Raw genomic sequence first — 13,748 nt, 5'->3', positions numbered from 1 at the left:
TTAAATATTTCCTCCTGTCTTCAATCCTGTTTACTCTATTTGCTTAATCAATCCTTTATTTTGCTGAGGGTAAAAGTAAACTTAACCAGGGCCCCTGAAAAGGTGGGGAAGCCTCTGTTTGCACAAACCATTTAAAAACTATTGGCATACATAAACACAGCATGTGATTAAATTGCATAGAATTTGCACACACACACACACACACACACACATGCAAACACACACATATGACTACCAGTAAATCTAGGAAAAGATGAATAAGAGCAGTGGGCTGTATCAGTGACAATATCCTGGTTGTGATATTTACTGTTTTGAAAGACGCCACGATTATGGAAACTGGGTAAAGCATACGTGATCTCTCTGTATTATTTCTATAACTGCATGTGAATATACATGATCTCAAATAAACGTTTTATATAAAAAAGTGTTGCCAGATCTCTTTCAAAAATTCACCCAAGATCAGATATTGCAGGTAGCAAACTCTAGTGTGTTTTGCAAATGGGCAAATCTGGGGCCCTGGCCTATAATATGTGCCAGGTGTGTCCCCCACCCTCGTTCGCTGCCGTCTTCACAACAATCAGTAGAGAGGATGTTGAGACCCTCCCGCCTCCTGTTGGAGACGAGGAGGATGAAGGTGACGGGCCTTTTCCCAAGGAGGTCCTGGCAGCAAGTCTAGGTCTAGGTACAGATTCAAGGCCCATGTCCAAAGCCAAAATAAAGACCAGTTCCAAACCTTATTCTCTCCCCATCATACTACGCAGTCTATCCAGGTCCCTTAGCTGTGCTGCTCAAACTAGTGTGCCTGGGAATAGCCTGGGGACCCGGCTAAAGGCAGATTCTGGTTCCCAGGTGATACTGAGGCCGCTGTGATGTGAGCCGCACAGCCCCAAGTCCTACCACCCAGAATCAACATTTATTTTTCAGGTTTTTGAGTTTCAACAGAATAGAAACTCTATTTCATTGTTTTCAGTGCAAATCTCCCCCTCTTCTGATATTACTAGAACCTGTACTTGTGGTATTTCCACTCAGTGAGAAAAGAGTCGATGATATAATAAATGGTGATGACACAACTGCCTGTCCAGTTGGAAGAAAATAAAGTTAGACGTCTCTCCAATTTGTTAAAAAAGTATGTTGTATTCAGACTCAATTAACATAAACTCTAGGAGGATTAACATCATTGGTGACACTGAGTGTATCGTATTTGTCGCAGGGTTTCTTGTTATCAGTGTGCCCCCAGACACGTGAACCTGCAGTGGCTTTGCAGGGCCGCAGAGTCACCGTGTGCGCCCCCCATGCCTGCTTGGTTGTCCCAGCACGGGGTCAGCATCCCTTCTCTGTATCACTCTAAAGGAGCTGGTAATGTCAGTTTTTAGTGCTGCCTAATAAACAGTACACAGAGGTCCAAGTAAATTGACTTAACTGCTCCCCAAGTGGTTGACAGGTGAGACTTACAGGTGTTCATTGTTATAAATAATCTTATAATTAATATCCTCGTGCAATAAGCGTTTTCTGTATTTTGGATTCTGGCTTTGGGCTGGATTCCTAGACATAAGATTAATGGAGCAATTTGTTAAAACTTTTCGTACAAATAATTTAGGTAAATACTTGCCGAATTATTTTTTAAGGAAAACAGTGCTTTTGCTGTTTATTGTTTCAGGACAAATATTTAATTTTTCTTTAATAAAATGTGTTAAATTATTTTTCCTTTGGGCTTGTTTCTATCTAAGCTTTGAAAATCCTTCCATGTCCAGAGATCTGATAGTTATCCAATTGTGATAGCTTCTGTGATGGTTTTAAAAAGATATTTAGCCTTTATTTTGGTGTTTGGTATGAGATGAGGCTCTGTGTCCCTGCTTACGCCTCACTAGAGAAAAGTCTTGTTTACCCCTGCAAGTTCTGGACTCATTTCTTCACCCCACAGGCTCATGTGGGAAGAAAGATAACAGGGGTATCAGAGCGGGAGATGCTGAGATGATAGTTTTCCTAATCTGGAGAATGAGATTGATTCTTTTCTCAGCTGGTCGACTCTTAAGCAGTGTATTTTCTTGATAGCTTGAAAATGTGCTCCTGTGTTTGAAATTAGGGCAGAAGTCTTCTTAAATGGAAATTTTCCTGAGTTATTCAAAAGTCACAGTATAGAAGGATGTTTAAGATGATGCAGACATTCTTTTTTTTTTTTTTTTTTTTTGCGGTACGCGGGCCTCTCACTGTTGTGGCCTCTCCCGTTGCGGAGCACAGGCTCCGGACGCGCAGGCTCAGCGGCCATGGCTCACGGGCCCAGCTGCTCGGCTGGAAGCCATAGTAGATGGCCAAGTAGTCCCTGGGCAGGAAGCGCTTCTGGTACCATCGGTCCCCGTGAGGCTGCCTTCCCTGGTGGCCCTGGGTGTGTGCCTCCCATGCAACTGTAGAGCACCCACGGACACGGTTTCAGCGTCTTGACTCAGTGTGTTAAAGACAAGGAAGCTTCTAGACAGTGGAGAATTGGTAAATGTTTCACAACCAGTTCTAAGAACAGAAAAGCACTGATTTGTGATGACTGCAGTTTCCATGGTGTAAATACTCCCACCATAGTTGATTTCAAGCTCCCAGTGGTTTAACAGTCAGCTCAGAAAATTCCTAAAAATTTAGCAGTTGGCTCTCATGAAATGATACACGTCAGTTTGAGTGTACCACTGCCTCCCGACTGGGGCTGGAAGATTTGGCAAATAAAAATATAGGATGCTCAGTTAATTGAATTTCAGAGAAACAAAATAGATTTTTTTTAGGGTAAGTGTGTTCCCAAAATTGCACAGGACATACTTATCTGAAATAAGTCTTATTTGTTCATCTGAAATTCAGATTCAACTGGGTGTCCTGTATTCTATCTGGCAGTCCTACTCCAGCCCCGAATGGGAAGAGACAGAGCCCAGGAATCACGGCTGCTGCTATACATAAGGTGCCTTTGTGCAAATACATAAGGTGCCTGTGTGATTTGTTAATTCTGTCGGTTTTCTACATTTATTAGTTGACATACAAATGTAAGGACCTTCCTTCCTTCCTTCCTTTCTCTCTCTCTCTCTCTTTCTTTCCTACAGTAAATATGGACTCACGGATTCTTATTTCTATTCAATGGGTTATGATCTATATTTTTTATCATTACTTACTCTGATGCACAGATTTGGCCAGTAGGAGTCCGTTTCAGCTGGCTTGTGTGTTCTTTTGACATGTCCCTGTCATTCTTTGAGCACTTCCTTATTAAGTCCTTGTCTGTCACTCTCAGCTGAACCTAATGCTAACCAATATAATCAGGCATGGGAGTAAAAGCAAAGGACGGAGGGCTCTGGGCTGCCTTCTTTTGCTCTAGTCCCTGAGACCCATCACATTGCCTGCCAGCACACGAAGTGGTCCATGAAGCAACCACCCCTGAGCCTGAGTTGACCTGGGGAGGTGCGGATAGCTACCTGCTCCAAACAGCCTCCTTTGGAGTAAAGGACTCAGGCAGAGAAACCCCGGGAGAAAAGAAATCCTCCAACCATCTCCAAGCACTGCCTTAAAATTGAGAATGGATCCCTCTGTCTTTAGGGAGACTGGAGTGGAAAGGAAAATCCCAGTGACCATCAGCTCAGAAGCACGGCACAGCTCAGGAGAATGTTCAAATGGCCAACCTAGAGCAGGGTGCCCAAGTCAGGCCATCAGAGCAAGAGACCCAGACCTTGCTGTGTACTAAGAGGTCAGAGAAGCAGGGGAAGGGAGAGCAAGAAGCAGAAGATGGAACATTTTGAAGAGCAGGAGGCCTCCCCAGGGCAGTTATCATGTCAGGGCACACACAAAAATGATCATGTGTATTGGGGTAGAAGGAGAAGGCTGCTCATGGCTGTACAGCCTGTGGTCTCTGGCCAGATAGGTTTCAGCCGGCTGCCCTGAGGCCCGAGGAGGTCATGATCTGAGCACACCCACAACGAATTTGCAGCGGGTTGTTGTGGAACGCTCCCATGGGGAAACTCTGGTCTAGCTAACCCTGGAGAGAGGGACCACTGCCTGCAGTTGGGTTTTTACTCATTCCTGGAGGTTTGTGTTATTTAGGTTGAAAAGATAAGCTGCTGTAACAAAAGACACCCCCATCCCCACTTCCAAAAATAAAAACAAATAAATAAATAAACAAAGCCCAAACCAGATGGAAGTTTACTTCTCTTCCTTGTAAGGATCTGAATTCCAGGCCCCCTGGTGACTCTCTGCGCCATGTAGTCATTCAGGGAACCAGATGCCTTCTGTCTTATTTCTGCCACCCCCTAGGGAAGCATGCGCAAACGTAGGTGAGCATCAGAATTACATAGGGGTCTGGTTTAGTGCAGATTGCTGGCATCACCCTCAGAGCTTCTGATTCAGTAGATCTGATGAAAGGACTGAGAGTTTGCATTTCTAACAAGTTCTCAGGTGGTGCTGGTGTTTTGAGGGCCACAGTTTGAGAATCACTGCCCTAGGGTGTTGTCTTGTGTTTATGGTCACAGCACACACCCATAGGTGCAGCTGTGCTGTGGCTTGCTGGAGAGGGAAGAGTATGGAAAAGGTAGAGCCTAGTCTTAAAGGGCTGCCCCTCTCATTCCCTCTCATTGGTGACCACTTAGTTCCATGGCCACATCCAACTTCAAGAAAAGCTGGGAAATACAGTATGGCTGGGAAGCCACTTGCCCTGCTCCAGATATATTTTCACGAAAGAAGGAAAGAATGGATTCTGTGGGCAATCAGTGGATTTTGCCACAGTGTTTTGGGGGAATTTTCCATTGATTTACTTGGACCAGAATTTTTATGTACAATGCTTTCTTAGGGGATATTATATTGTGATTTCCACAGGGTGACATCATATTGTTTCAATCAGGAACTACTCACAAGTTGGGACTGACAGCTGTGTCTGAGGGTCTGGGGTCTGCACTTAATGGTGAAAGCGTCAGGATGTGGAATAACTGTCAGAGACGGCAGTTTTCCCCAGAGAAGAAGGCATCTTTTTTTTTTTTTTTTTTTTTTGCGGTACGCGGGCCTATCACTGTTGTGGCCTCTCCCGTTGCAGAGCACAGGCTCCGGACGCGCAGGCTCAGCGGCCATGGCTCACGGGCCCAGCTGCTCCGCGGTATGTGGGATCTTCCCGGACCGGGGCACGAACCCGTGTCCCCTGCATCGGCAGGCGGACTCTCAACCACTGCGCCACCAGGGAAGCCCAAGGCATCTTTTTTTATCTGGGCAGTGCTAAGGGCCATTTCAGGGTGAGTGTGGAGGTAGTAGGAGATATATATATATATATATATATATATATATATATATGTGGGGGGAGAGAGAGAGAGAGAGAGAGAGAGAGAGAGAGAGAGAGGGAATTAATGTTGCAGCTTGAGACAAAGGCAGTCTGGAGACAGAATGCCATCTTCCCTGAGGGGCCTCCGTCTTTTCCTCTTAAGGCCTTTCACGGATTGATCCCAACCCATTATGGAGGGTAATACGCTTTACTCAAAGTCGACTGATTTAAACGGTAATCTTATCTAAAAAAATACCTTCAGAGCAACATCTAGACTGCTGTTCAACCAACTATCTGGTTATCATGGCCTAGCCAAATTGGCACATGAAATTAACCGTCACAGATGTGGAAGAGAATTACATATACTTCTTTTTTTTTTTATAAATTTATTTATTTATTTTTGGTTGTGTTGGGTCTTTGTGGCTGCGCACGGACCCTCTCCACTTGTGGCGAGCGGGGGCTACTCCCCGCCGTGGTGTGGGGGCTTCTCATTGCGGTGGCCCCCCTGGTTGCAGAGCACGGGCTCCAGGCACGCGGGCCTTCATAGTGGGTCTTGCTGCCTCATTCCCTCCTGGCCTCCCTGTTTCACAAGAACTCAGGCTCGATGCTGTCTCAGGACCTTTGCACTTGTTTCTTCTACCTGGAGTGCTCTTTCTCTGAGTATCTGCATGGCTTTTATCCTGTCTTTCTTCAAGTTTTTGCTGAAATACTACTATCTAAGTAATCGTTATGGTCTAATGTTTGTGTTTCCCCTAGATTCATATATTGAAATCCTAACCGCTAGTATGATGGTATCAGGAGATAGGGCCTTTGGAGGTGCTTAGGTCACGACGGTGGAGCCCTCTTGGAGGGGATTTGTTCCATTACAAAAGAGGCCCCACCAAGCTCCCTCTTTCTTTCTGCCATGTGAAGATGCAGTAGGAGGATAGCCATCTACGAACCAGGAAGCAGGCCCTCACCAGACACTGAATCTGTTGGTGCCTTGATCTTGGATTTCCATACTTTCCTTTTGAAATAAATCTAGAAACACGTATGTTGGCTTAAAGTCAATAATAATGTAAGTAACAGTATAGGTTTTATGGACTGAATTGTGTCCCTCAAAATCCGTATGTTGAAGTTCTAACCCCCAGTACCTCAGAATGTATGTGTGGTTGGAGACTGGGCCATTAAAGAGGTAATTAAGTTAAAATGAGCTATTTAGCGTAGAAGACCTAATCCAGTTGACTGGTATCCTTTTAAGAAGAGAAGATTAGGACACAGACACGCAGAGGGAAGACCATACGAAGACACAGGGAGAAGGCGGCCATTTATATGCCAAGGAGAGAGACCTCAGAAGGAACCAACTCTGCTGACACCTTGATCTTGGACATCTAACCTCCAGAACTGTGAGAGAACACATTTCTGTTGTTTAAGCCATCCAGTGTGTGGTACTTTGTACACCAGCGCTGGCAAACCAATACACTGGGTGATGTGCGGATGGGGCGGAGATTGTGAAGGTGGTCCCCAAGCGACTGAGTTTGGGGAAGCTGGTACTGGGCAAAGGCATGGGTTTGGCTGGACTCCTAGCCTTGTCAGTTCCTAGTTGTGTGATCTTTAGCACAATCTTAACCTCTCTGAATCCCAGTGTCTTGGTTTAAAGAATGGGCCGATGGCAAGCACCTTGCCTGGAGGTTGTAGGCTTAAAGATGTGCTAATGTGTGTCTATGCCTGGTGCTCAATAGCTGGCAGTCTCCTTATGGGAAAGCAGGCACCAAGGGGGCCAGGGATCCAGCCTTTAATTTGAGCACCAGGTCAGCAGAGAGTCCTGGGCCTCCTTACCCCTGCGGCGGAGGCCAGCCAAGGTGCGTCAGCCTGGGGGAACCCAGGAGACGCTGAGGTGCTGGGGGTGGATCTCTAGGGGCAACTTCACTGTGGGTTTACTCCTCTAGGAACCAGGAGCCAGGCACTCTCCCCAAGTCACGCCTTGTGAGATGCGACTCAGATTGGAGCAGCGACTTGTTCTAGGCCACCCAGATGGACAGGGCCAGTGCCAGGAGCCAAGCCCGGAGCCCGCAGCCTCATCCCTAGGATGCACGGGGCTTGTACCTTCTGCGTTCCGCCTCCAGCTCTCAGAGCAAGTTTGAAGATTGCTCCGCCCCTTCCCTTCCGCCTTCCCAGCCCGCGCGCTCCCAGGGAAGGGGCGGAGTTCTCCGGCTCTGATGACACCGTCGCCACGGCAACGCGGCCATACTGGCCCCAACGGACCCGGGATCTGGGGCTGCGGCGCTGCGGCTTCGTGGGCAGACCGGAGCATGGACAGCCTCTTCGTGGAGGAGGTGGCGGCCTCCCTGGTCAGGGAGTTCCTCAGCAGGAAGGTACGTGGCGCCGCCCTCGCAGCCCTGGGAAGTTGCTCAATTTGGGGGGTGGCGGGGGGAACAGTGTGGAGGCGCCCCTGCAACCTCTGCACCTTCGGGGAGGGAGCCCTTCCCCTGCCCGCAGCCTACCCTAGAGATGCCCGATGTAAGCGCCACTTTCCCGGGCCTGGGGAACTACCTTTCCCAGGAGCCATTTCTGTCACGGTGCACTTCCCGCAAAGCGGGGCAGGACCGCGGCCGTCCTCCCGGGCGTCTCCCTACAGGGCGCGCGAACCAGGGGCCTGGGCCCTCCCCAGTTTCCTAAAGTTCACGAGGCTCTGGGAGCCCAGCAGGCCGGCCTTGCCGCCGGGCTCCATAACCAGTCCCAAGGCTTACATTCCACTAGGAGAGAACTTTCCCCCAAAGGAAATCCAAAGGGCTAAAAAAAAGTTCTTTCCAGTCAAACCCTTTAGTCCTGTTCATCGGTGGGAAGTTCAATCGTTGAGGTCGTTTTGTTTTTAAGTTCTCCTATTGTCTTGTCCCAGGAGAGTTTTCAGAGAACTCAAAAGTTGGGGAGGGGCTTCCCTGGTGGCACAGTGGTTGAGAGTCCGCCTGCCGATGCAGGGGACACGGGTTCGCGCCCCGGTCCGGGAGGATCCCGCATGCCGCGGAGCGGCTGGGCCCGTGAGCCATGGCCGCTGAGCCTGAGCATCCGGAGCCTGTGCTCCGCAACGGGAGAGGCCACAACAGTGAGAGGCCCGCGTACCGCAAAAAAAAAAAAAAAAAAAAAAAGTTGAGGAGGTCCTTGGCTCCCACCTGCCCTGACAGTGGAGATGAGGGCAGGCTGGGGAAGAGGTCACTGGGGGTCACTGTGTGTGGGTGTGTAGGGAAAGCACCCACTGCTGACCCAGGCTGACCACCTGCTGTGTGTTTGGTGTCCTCCTGGTGTCATGTTGGGTGGGGACGACGGGCTCTTGTCTGGCATTAAAAGACACACACAAAATAAACAGTGTTTTGAATGGGGGAAAGGGAAGGGCTTTGGAGGGAACAGTGCAAATATCTGCTATTAATTAGCAGCCCAAGCTGGAGTACCTTACTCACTGCCTTGATTTCCTTATCTGTAAAAGAGGAATAATAAGACCTACTCGTGGCAGATCTATAATGAGGATTAATAGTAATGTACGGGCAGGTCCCAGCCACTGTATCTGGCACACAGTTGGCATTCAACATTGTCTCCTCCCCCATCTCTGATGTGCACCTGTTTTGAAAGTGTCTTTCTTTGCTTTTTGAAAATGTACTTTTATTTAAAATGCAATGTGGCCTCACTGTACCTGCTCTGTTTTTATGGCTAATTGACCTGCCATCACCTAGTCCTGGCTACACAGGGGATATCAGTGACACACCCTGTGAGGCTGACCACGGCCATCGTTTCTTTTAAGCAAAACTCTCTGAGAGTTTTCCTCATGCCTATCCTTTCTCGAGTACAAACGAAATCCAGAGACCTCGCCTGATATCCAGGGCTCCCCTGTAGCCTAACCTCACCTTACCAGCCCAATCTCATTTCCAGCTTCTCTCACATGCTTTCTTTTCCCTGTTCCACCCATGGCCCATCCCAAGTTCCATTTCCTTCAAGATGTCTCAGGCAGCTGCGGCTGAAATAACTGATTCATTTGTCTGTAGTTTGCTCATCGGCGCTCATGTGATGGTTTATACATCTGCCTGTCTCACCCACTAGACAGGTCCACAGAGCTGATGCCTGAACTGGGCGGAACCTTGGCAGTCGTCTGGTTCACTTGGTCTCCTCTCCTTCCTACTTTTCATCGGGGCACACTAAAGCCCCGAGAGGAGAAAGGAGCTGCCCGCAGTCATTCAGAAAGTCATGGAGAGCCGGAACTGCAGCTCAGGTCGGCTACTTTGCTCATCACCTTCTGCTCCAGGACAGAGACTGTGTGCTCCCCTCAGGGCTTGGCACAAGGCAGGTACCGAGCAGTTCTAACCAAGAGCGTGCCCAGCGTGGTGCAAGGTACTTTCTAGATGCCTGTTTATTCTCTCAAATCCTCATAACAGTCCTGAAAAAGGTATAATTATTCCCTTTCACGAAAGACTATGATCAGACTGGCAGGCGAAGAAACTTGCCCAGGGTGAGCAGGTCAGATCATGTCACTCGTCTGTCCAAAACCCTCCATGCGCTTCCTTTTGCAATTAGAATAAAAGCTCAGGGAAGGCCTCACCAGGGCCTACCAGGCTCCCCATGACGTGGCTGCCGGCTCCCGCTCGAACCTCACCTTCCACTACTCCTCCTCTACCCTCCAACCTACTTTGTACCTAGCTACACTGGCCTCCTCCAAGCGTGATCCCCCTGCAGGGAGAATCATGACAGTCTCCTGGCAATGGCAGGGTTCACCAAGGTGACTCTTCTGGTGCCCTAGCCTTCCAGGCCTCCCTCCTCTCGTGCCCCAGCCTCCGTCTCCTGCAGGGACCTGTCCCACCTGACCTTTGACACTCCTTCCAGGTGGTCGTGCCCTAGGCTTGTTTCCATCATCTCAGTTCCAAGCATCCCATCGTCCCTCACTTCCAGCTCACCCCCATGAGCAGCCCGATATAAACTATTCTTCGGCCTCACTGCCATCTCCATTCCACTGTTCCTGCCAGCTTTTCACCATTCCTCAGCCCTCTGTGACCTCTCCTCACGCCTTACCCGCCCATCATTGTAATCACGCCCTCAACACCACGCTCAACTCCTTTGCCTGTCTCTCCCTTCATTATACTCCTCTGATGTTAAAAATTCAGCTTGGTCTACTCTGTGCCTGCACTGCAGAGCTGAATGGGGCTGGGGGAAAACACACCACCGTGTTGATGGTTTCATGCCAAATTCATGGTCACTCACCCCTGTGATGCCTCAGGGATGCCCGCCCATCTGCTTATACCTCTCCAGCCCGTTCACTGTCTCAAATCTTGGCCGACCATTTCACACATCTATCTCCTCAAGTTACAAAGCCCCCTTCCCCTCTAATTTCACTGAGAAAATAGAAGCAGCCTTGAGAAAACTCCAGCACGCCCTACCACCACAGTAACTAACCTTCCTGGGCCTGAACTATTCGCCCCACCCTGCCTCCTGTTCTTAGGAATGAATTCTCCATCTTCCTGGGTAAGGCCAACCCCTCCCTGTGTGCCTGTCCCCTCTTGTGTGTCTGTCCCCTCTTGTGTGTTCCAGGACACTGGTGCAGTTATCATCATCTCTCTGTATTGTATCATGCATTTTGCTTTCTCTACTGGGTTAGTCTTATCAACATGTATACGTGCTCCTACCAATTCCATCTTGACCCCCAAGACCCTCCAGCTACTAGTCTTTTTCTCTTTTATAGCAAAACCCATGAAAGGGCTCTGTATGTTGATTCTAATTCTTCTCCCTGTTTTCTCAAACCCACTTTAATCAGGCTTTTGTCCCCATCACTCCATGGAAACAACTCTTGTCAAGTTCACCAATGACTTCTGGTTTTCAGTCCTTACACTTATTGATCTAACAATTGTGTGTGACTCAGTTGATTATGCCTTTCTTGGCAACTCATTCCCCTTGGCTTCTGGAGATCACCCCCTCCTGGTTTTCCTTCTATACCTTCTCAGGTTCCTGGCAAGTCCCCCCGGCTTCCTGAGCTGTGCATGCTGGTGGGCTTAAAGACTGAGTCTCTGGCCCTCTTCTCTTCTCCATTCATTTCCCAGCCACTTCCACCACTGTTGGGGGTTCCAATACCATCGATATGCTGACAGTTTCCAAATGTCTATCTCTATCCAAGACCTCTCCTTGAACTCTTACATTCTTTCCAGCTGCCTATGTTACATTTCCACTTGGGTATCCAATAAACATCTCAACTTAACACGTTCAAAACTCAATTCCTGATCCCTTCACCTCCTGCAATTTTTCCCACTTCAGTAAGTAGCATCACTAACTGTCTGGTTGCTTGGACCAAAACCTTTGGAACCATTCCTGGCTTTTTTTCCTTTTTGTGCCCCCTGCATGCTGTCCATCAGTAAATCTGTAGGCTTTCCCATCAGAGCACTTAAAGAATGTAGCTGCTTATTCCCACTTCTGCTACAACCACCTTGGTCCAAGTTACCTCCATCTTTCATGTGAGTTGTTCAATAGCCTTCTAATCTGAATATGTAATCCCCTATCTCATACAGTCTGTTCTCAACCTAGCAGCCAAGTGATCCTTTGCAAATATAAGTTAGTCCAGGATGCTCCTTTTTTCAAATCCTCCAGGAGCCTTTCCATTTTACAAAAGCCAACAAGGCCTTTCCTTAGCAAGCTCTGGGCAACCTCTCTGACCTCATTTCCTGACACTTTTCCCTAGTCACATGGCTCTAGCTGTACTGGCCTCCTTGTAGCTGCCACAGGGCCTTTGCCCTTGTCGAACACTACCCATAAGTGTCTGCACAATCTGCTCCCTTAGTTCCCTCATGTCTCGACTCTAATGTCAATCATGAAGCTTTTCCTGATCACCTGTTATAAAGCAGCAACCCTTCCCTGCACCCCCTCCTGGCCCTCTGTGCTTCCTGACTCTGCTGTATTTTTTTTCCCATAGGGTATTCTATTTGTTGTCTTTTTCCTGATAGTAGGTGAGCTCTGTGAGGGCCAGGACTTTGGTCTGTTCACTCCTCTGCCTCTAGCAGATGAACGAGTGGACTAATGGTTTGTTCCTTTCATTTCACAGATGGGGAAACTTGAAGACAGGAGTGGGCACACGGATGAGGCTCAATAACTAGCTGGCTCTCTAAAATAGTGTCTCCCCTCTCTCTGTTTTCTCTGTCTTCATAATAGAGCATGTTAGCAGCTGGTGTACCGTACATTTACCCCTTTGTTTGTGGTTTGCTTCCCTAACAGAATGTCGCTTCCATGAGGGCAGGACTTGGTCATAATCCATCTATATCTCCTGCATCTAGAACACAGCCTGGCACAGAGTAGGTGCACGACAAGTGTTTGTTGAATGAATGATGGGACCGATGACTGGCTGATTTCTGAGGGCATCCTTGTCCACTGCTCCAGTGGTTTTCAAATGCCAGTTTGCACCACAACCCCAGGGAATTTGTTAAGTGTGCCAAGACTTGCTGATCGGAACTGCTGACAAACATCAAGAGTTACCCAGAAGAGAGGGACCCTCGTTATACAGGTTTCCACATCACTTGGGTGGGAAGGCCATGGTTAAGCCCCCATGAAATGCTGGTGCCTCTTGAGTCCCACCTCTCCTTCCGGCTGACTCTCCTTAATGGACCCAGGCATGTCCCCACCTTTTCCCCAACATTTCTTTCTGTTCCCCCCCCGCCAAGACTTCTTTTCATTCCTTTTGGTTCAAGGTTGTGTTCGTACGTCTTGTTTCACAAGTTGTGTTCGTACGTCTTGTTTCACAAATTCTTCTTGTCCCAATTCATGGCAGGTAGCAGGTTTTGTCTTGTCTTCCCAGCACTGAGAGCCTCTGTAAAATTCTGAATACAAAGCCTAGGGGAGCCACTGAGGCCTGGCTAGCACTGGGGTCTGGATCCATCAGAAGCAAGGGCTCCCTTAATGCCAGGCTGAGCTGTGTGTGAGGCGTCTCCTCTTCTTCCGCCATTTGGTTATCACTGCATCCTGGGGAGGTGGGCAGGCCACAGCTGCTGTCGTTTTCAAATGAAGAAGCCAGGCTCTTAGGGGGATTTGTGCTTCCCAAGGCCAGCCTTCTGGGAGTTCAGGGCCGGATGATGGAAAGCGGCTGCGCTGGGGCACTGCAGACGCTTACCACGTGCTTCCTGTGAGTCTGGGTCCTCGCATCACCGCCTCGCAGCCTGGGATGGTCAGAACTCCCGCTCTGTGAGTCCACTGTGTTATGTTGGACAAATCGACCCTGGTGCCCCATCTGAAAGAAGAAGGAAATGAATACTGGCCTTTTGTTTATGCTTTTCCTTTTGTTTATTTTTAATGCTTCATATCCTGTGGCCCCCAATCTAGGCCAAACCCAGGGCTCCAGGGCCAGCCTCGGGCCAGACAGTTGCTACCCGGATTTCACTTTCCTTTTCTATAAAACGCGTTGACAACTTCAGCCTGAGCCCAGCCCGCAGGGTGGCTGTAAGATTCGGAATAATAATTGTGAAGATGATATCAAGTGTAAAGTTTATATCAA

The 13,748-nt window shown here is 48.6% G+C and overlaps 1 protein-coding gene across 5 annotated transcripts in view; it reads left to right on the top strand.

The window, feature by feature from the left end:
* The first annotated feature begins 7,483 nt into the window (after positions 1-7,483).
* The window catches only part of MINDY4 (MINDY lysine 48 deubiquitinase 4), a 114,908-nt gene continuing 108,643 nt past the window's right edge, over positions 7,484-13,748 (top strand). For 2 of the 5 annotated variants that reach the window (XR_009565289.1, XM_060305452.1), the window contains exons 1-2: positions 7,499-7,617; positions 9,332-9,571. Coding sequence is in view for 3 of the 5 variants with exons in the window: in XM_060305452.1 (XP_060161435.1) it covers positions 9,476-9,571 (96 nt within the window). In the remaining 2 variants the exon portion in view is untranslated. Of the gene's footprint in view, positions 7,618-9,331; positions 9,620-13,748 lie in introns of all 5 variants that reach the window. The other 3 variants (XM_060305453.1, XM_030857465.2, XM_060305454.1) reach the window with 2 other exon arrangements.

Source organism: Globicephala melas, chromosome 9 (assembly GCF_963455315.2).
Source record: "Globicephala melas chromosome 9, mGloMel1.2, whole genome shotgun sequence".
NCBI classification, from domain to species: domain Eukaryota; kingdom Metazoa; phylum Chordata; class Mammalia; order Artiodactyla; family Delphinidae; genus Globicephala; species Globicephala melas.
The sequence above is the reverse complement of the archived record's forward strand: the minus strand, read 5'-3'. Positions and strand labels throughout refer to the sequence as shown.